Source organism: Micromonas pusilla, assembly GCF_000151265.4.
Source record: "Micromonas pusilla CCMP1545 genomic scaffold MICPUCscaffold_7, whole genome shotgun sequence".
NCBI lineage: Eukaryota > Viridiplantae > Chlorophyta > Mamiellophyceae > Mamiellales > Mamiellaceae > Micromonas > Micromonas pusilla.
Window position 1 is genome coordinate 837,261 of NW_003315888.1, and position 6,000 is coordinate 843,260.

At 68.3% G+C, this 6,000-nt stretch overlaps 3 protein-coding genes across 3 annotated transcripts; 1 reads left to right on the forward strand and 2 right to left on the reverse strand.

The window, feature by feature from the left end:
* Positions 1–1,388: 1,388 nt before the first annotated feature.
* On the reverse strand, positions 1,389–2,825 carry MICPUCDRAFT_59611 (uncharacterized protein; the record flags this gene model as incomplete). The annotated part of the gene is made up of 1 exon (XM_003060101.1): positions 1,389–2,825. The coding sequence occupies one exon, from the start codon at positions 2,823–2,825 to the stop codon at positions 1,389–1,391; it is 1,437 nt and encodes a 478-aa protein (XP_003060147.1).
* A 133-nt stretch (positions 2,826–2,958) lies between these two features.
* On the reverse strand, positions 2,959–4,076 carry MICPUCDRAFT_18635 (uncharacterized protein; the record flags this gene model as incomplete). Its single annotated transcript, XM_003060102.1, has 2 exons — positions 2,959–3,592; positions 3,730–4,076. 2 exons carry the CDS (start codon positions 4,074–4,076, stop codon positions 2,959–2,961), a joined length of 981 nt encoding a protein of 326 aa, XP_003060148.1.
* A 449-nt stretch (positions 4,077–4,525) lies between these two features.
* MICPUCDRAFT_59613 (uncharacterized protein) lies at positions 4,526–5,917 on the forward strand (the record flags this gene model as incomplete). The annotated part of the gene is made up of 2 exons (XM_003059810.1): positions 4,526–5,262; positions 5,311–5,917. 2 exons carry the CDS (start codon positions 4,526–4,528, stop codon positions 5,915–5,917), a joined length of 1,344 nt encoding a protein of 447 aa, XP_003059856.1.
* Positions 5,918–6,000: the final 83 nt, after the last annotated feature.

A 6,000-nucleotide genomic window follows, 5' to 3' on the forward strand; every position in this document is an offset into this window, starting at 1 on the left:
ACGACGACGACGACGACGTCCCCGGGGTCCGCCCAGAAGTCGAAGCGCGTCGAGGAGGAGCGCGCCGAGATGATCGACGCGGAGGTGGCGACCGACCGCGCGGAGGTGGCGGCGTTGAGGGTCGAGCTGGAGAGGCAGAAGAAGGAGCTGCGGGAAGTGACGAGGGACACGGAGCGACAGATCGCGGCGGCGAATGCGACGGCGGCGATGCCCGCGGCGGCGATGCCCGCGGCGCCCGCCGTCTCCGCCGTCGAGGCTGTCGCCGCGACGGCGACGCGCGATCGCGACGCCGCCGCTGCCGACGCCGACGCCGACGACGACGCGATGTCGTGCGGAAACTTCGAGTCCGTGGGCGACCCGGACGAGACGCGCGCGCCGCTCAGCGAAGAAGACTTCGACGCGGAGACGTCCCCGACGGCGTTGTGCGTCGCCGCGGCCGTGCGCGACGGCGACGACGCCGAAGTGCTCAAGTACGCGCGCGCGTTTTTGTCTGACGTTTCAAAGACGTCCAAACGCCGCGCCGCGGACCTGGCGCGGTTCCGCGGCGACTGGCGCGCGGCGAGGCGCGCGCTCACTGCGGGTCCCCCCGCGGACGACGAGGAAGTAGTAGCGAAGAAGCGCGCCGTCGTCGACGCCGTGCGCGCGGCGCTGGACGCGGCGACGCGGCACTTCAACTACGACCAGCGGAACTTGCGGGCGATCGCGATCGCGACGAGAACCGTCGCCTCCGGCGCGCGAATCGACGTCGCCTTCTCGTCCACGATTCTCGCGTCGAACGACTACGACGTCCGCGCGGGCGCGTTCGGGCCGAAGGAGGCGTTCGCGCGTCTCGAGCCCGCGCCCGGGGCGAAGGGGCTCACCGAGGAGGAGCTCGCCGCCGCGACCGCGCGCGCGTCGAAGATCTTCTCAACCGCCAAGGCTGAGGAAATCGCGACGGCGTTGAGAGACGCTTTGGCGTCCGCGAATGGCGCGAACGAGGCGGGAGAGGGCGAGGGCGGAGGCGGAGGCGAAGGCGAAGGCGGCGGGAAAGTCCTCGCGGCGTTCGACCGCCTCGCCGAGAATCAAAAGCACGTCACGGCGCTCCTCGACGAGCAGATCGAGTGGTTCGGGTCGTTCGGGAGGCGGCTCGACGAAGTTTGCGAGGAGGAAATCGTCGAGGAGGAGTGGGACGCGGAGAAGTGGAAGCTGCCGCCGATGCCGACGTTCGAAGACGTGCCGTCGTTCGAGATCGAGGCCGCGTGAGGAGATGTTAATCATTAATTAAGGGGCTGCGAACCGTGGTATCATAGGGGAGGGATCATAACGACAGGAATAGAACGAGGAGACGACGACGATGTAATAAGGTGTACCTTCGTACCTTCGTATGAGATGGACAGATTATATAATTCTCACGAACCGCGCGCCTCGCCGTCGTCCCCCCCCGTCCCCTCGCGCCGCACGCTCTCGATCGCCGCCGCGACGACGTCCCGCATCGCGAACTCGCCAACCTCCACCGCGAGCGCGACGTGCAACCCCACCTGCGCGAGCAGCTTCCCGAGCGCGTCGACGCGAACTTCGGCGGGCGCGTCTGATGCGGCGGCGGCGACCGCGTTCATCGCCGCGGATCGCAACGCGTCCACGGCGACGTCCTCGGCGTGGTCCGGGACGCTCCACACGCACTCCAAGTCGATGCACTCGTCGAAGTCGAACGAGTCGAAGGCTTCGTCGAACGACCCGGAAGACGAAGAGACGTCGTCCGGATCCTCCAGATCCGGATCGTCGCCGGCGTCCGCGCCGTCCGCCGCGGCGGAATCCGCGAGCCAGCCCCCGTCGACGCCGACGCCGCCGCCGCCGCCGCCCGTCCTCTTCTTCACGATGACGTCTAGCAGCGACTCCATCCCGGCGCCATTAACGCCATTAACGCCGCCGATCGCGGGGATGTACGCGCTCGTCAGGATGTCGATGTGTTCGCTCCGGTCCAAATCGCACAGCTGGAGCGTCTCCACGATCTCGTCGTCGCATCCGGCGGCGTGGACCAACGTCACGGGCGTCTCCTCCGGGTATTGGTTCATCAACGTGAGCTTAACGTCCGACGCGAGAGCGTTACTGTACAGCTGGCACAGCAACACCGGCGCGTCGCCGCTGATGCCTATCGCGTATCCGCTCACGGCGGCGTCGATCGCGTCGACGACCGCGAGCGACGGGAGCAGGTCGGCTTGAACCGCCGCGAGCGTCGGCTCGAGGAAGGACACCCCCGGGATCAGTCTCACGGACACGCCGCGCGCGGGCGCGGCCGCGCGGAGGATGTTCACGCTGTTCTCCGCGACGCACGGGTCCCCGGGGACGGCGTACACGATCGCCCGCGACGACGACGACGACGACGACGACGACGAAGCGTCCGCGGCGTCCGCGGCCTCCTCGTCCACCTCCGACGCGCGCTCCACGGCGCGATCGATGAGCTCCTTCACGATGGTGGGATACACGTCCTCAAGCTTCTTCGTGCGCTCGTACACGTGGGCGAACGTCCGCAGCGCGACGTGCGCTGGGAGTCCGCTCAGCGTCGGGTGCTTCGCGGTCCTGACGTGCACGAGCGCGCCGTCCGCCGTGAGCGCGGACCACGCCTCGAGGGTGATCTGCGCCGGATTCCCGGGGCCGAGGCCGACGACGATAATCTCGCCTTTATTCATCGGTCTGCTCATGCTCGCGCTCGACGGCGTCGTGGGGGGCGACGCGCGCGCGATGGACGCGCGATGATGCCCCGCGACAGGATCGCGCGAGGCGTCGCGCCGCCATCGCGCGCGCGCGCGAGGCGCGACGCCGTGGACCGCCGCCGACGCCGTGGCCATCGTCGACGCGCGCGGCGGCGTGTCGCGACGCGATTACGATTATTTCCGATACGACTTCATCCAGTCATCATGACGAAAACTAACATTCGGTGTCGCGCCGCGTCATCCGTCCATCCATCCATCCGTCCGTCCGTCACGCGTCTTCGTCGTCCTCTTCTCCGCCCTCCTCGCCCTCCTCACCCCCGCTCCCCTCCCTCTTCACGTCCCTCTTCATGTCCATCACCACCGTCTCCCCTCGCCCCCCCCCGCCGCCGCCTCCGCCGTCCTCCGCGTCTCGCCGCAACTTCTCCAACGCCTCCGCGCGTCGCGTCTCCTCCCTGACCCTGTTCTCCTCCTTCTTCGCGTTCAGCTCGGGGAGGTACTCCGCGAGGTACTCCTTCCGCGACCGCTCGATCTGCTCGAACAGACCCTCCATGCCCTCCCCGGTCATCGCGCTCACGCCCGCGACGCGCAGGTGTTTGTAGAACTCGTCGAGCACGAGCGACATGGACCGCGAGAGATCTGACGCGAAGGTCGGGTTCTCGTCGAGCACCGCGTGAAACTTTTCGAAATCCGTCATCCACTCCGCCTGCGTCTCGTGCCGCACGACGTCGATCTTGTTGAACACCAGCACCATCGGCAGCCTGAATTTGTACAGGATGCTGACCGCCTGTAACATGTTGGACATGAAGCACTGCGGGTCCTGCGACCGCACGGTGTCCATCACGTAGAGGATGCACGTGGGGAACGCCGACGCAAACGTCTCGGAGACGATGGCGCCGCTCGCGCTGCGTTTTGAGTGATGCGATTGGTTAGTTTTTTTATGACGTGGACGTTTGAGTGGACGAGGGCGACGGAGAGGTCGGGCGCCGAGAAAGACCTCGAGAAAGATCGAGAGAAAGACCTCGTCGCGGTCGCGGCGCACCTCCACGTGAAGATCTCGATCTGCCCGGGCGTGTCCACGAAAATATGATCGATCTCTTTCGCCCTCCGCTCGCACAGGTTCACGACCTGGTCGAACCGCGTCGCGAACAGGTTCGCCGCGGTCAAGATCGCGCCGTTCGGCCCGAGGTTATACTCTTTCATCACCGCCTTGTAGTTCACCGTGTCGCGGATGTCCACGTTGGCGTCGTACGGGAGGTTAGTCACCGCGGGGTCTAGATTGATGACGTACGGCGGCGCCTCGCGCGAATGCAGGTAGGCATTCACGCGCTGCATGAGCGACGTCTTCCCGCACCCGGCCATGCCGATGACGAGGCAGACGGACGGCATCTCTTCGGGCGGGGGCACCTCCTCGGGGGGCAGGCGGCCGTAGGACGCGGCGGGAGGGGCCATCCCCGCGGTGGGGTTCTTACTCATCGGGTCCCCCGGGCACGGGGCGCACGGCTCGTCGGGCTCGTTCTCGCGCGGCTCAGCGCCGGGCGCCGCCGACGCGTCCGCGCCTTTCGCCGCGCGCTCCTCGGCGAGCTTCGCCGCCTTCTTCTTCGCGAGCTCGGCTTTCATCGCCGCCGCCGCGGGCGTGTCGGGGAAGAAACCGGGCTTCATCTCGGCGTGCGGTGCGGCGCGCGCCTTGGCGACTGCGGCGGACGGGGGATCTCGAATCGATGATCGATCGCCCCCGTCGCTCGAGTCGTTCAACGACGAGTGATGCGAGTCAACGAACGCGACGGTGCCGAATCTGAGGCACCCACACGCGCCCCGCGCGCGGCGCGCGCGCTGTCATGGCCGCCGCGGGCCCGTCCGAGGACGCGGACGAGGACGAAGACGCGAGACTAATCCTCCTCGATTCCTCGATGGACGACGACGCGGCCGCGGCGTCCCTCCGATCAGCAGACGCCGAGGCGGTCGTCCGATCGGAGGAGGCGGACGCCCCGGACGCGCGCCTCACGCGCGCGCTCGTCGCGTCGCGATGCCTCCCACCGGCGTTCCTCGACGACGCGGACGACGATGACGTCGCCGCCGCGGTCGACGCGCTGACGCACGTCCACCTCGACCGCGCGCGCATCGCGTCGCTGCTGGACGAAGCCGACGACGGCGTCGGGCCGAGTCGCGCGCTGCCGCTTCGCGCGGCGCCGTCGTTCGCGCTCGTCGCGTCGCTGCACTTGCAGCGGAACCGGCTGACAACAACGCGCGGGATCGACGATACACGCACGCCGGTCCTGCGTTTCTTGACCCTGGAAGGGAACGACCTGATTGACCTCGACGGGCTCCGCACTCTGCGGCGCCTCATGTTCTTGGACGTGTCGAACAACGCGCGCTTGGACGCGTCGGAGGCGGTGCTGCTCGCCACGCCGGCGTCGACGCGGTTTTTGAAGACGGCGGGGTGCGCTTCATCTTCATACACTGGTTCCCATACGATCCCGTTCGCGTGGTGGACGTCGATCCTTAAGGACTTGACGTCTCCCCCGTCGTCGCGCTATCACTCTTCATTCACCCGCGCGTTCCTTTCGATGACGTCGTTCGTTTGACCGGCGACTGACCGGCGACTGACCCACCGTTCACCCAGGTGTCGAAACGCGGCGCGCGACGACGCGTCGACCCGCGCGGCGCTCGTCGCGACGTTGCCGTCGCTGCGGGAGCTGGACGACGTCGTCGTGAGCGCGCGCGAGCGGCGGGAAGCGAAGGCGACGTTCGGGGAGGAAGACAGCGACGACGCGGACGACGACGACGACGAAGACGCGGCGGCGGCGGACGACGACGACGGCGGCGACGTCGCGGCGGCGGCGGACCGACTCGGGCGACTGGCGGTCGGCGACGACGGCCGCGCCGCCGCCGCCGCCGCCGCCGCCGCCGTGCTCGCGCCCTCGGGGTCTTCTGCGACGGCGGCGTCGGAGGACGACGACGCGTCCGTCGAACGCCTGAGGGCGCTCGCGAGGACGCTCGCGGACCCCTCGCTGAGCGCCGTCGGCGCGAGGGACGCGGCGACGGCGGCGACGACGATCGACGCGACGCGAGCGCTGCGCGCGGCGAAGGACTCGGCGTCCGCGCGCGGGCTGACGCGCGCGGACGAGACGAGGGACGGCGAGATCGACGTGGACGCGAGGGTGAGGCAGGGCGCGCGGAGGCACGGGGCGTCGCTGCGAGAGGCGAACGCGCTGCGAGGGAGAGACTGACGACGTCTGACGGAGACGTTTTTCTTCTGTTCTGCTCGCTCGTCGCAAAAATGCGTTGTTAGTAGACTTTTAACTAGTAGATT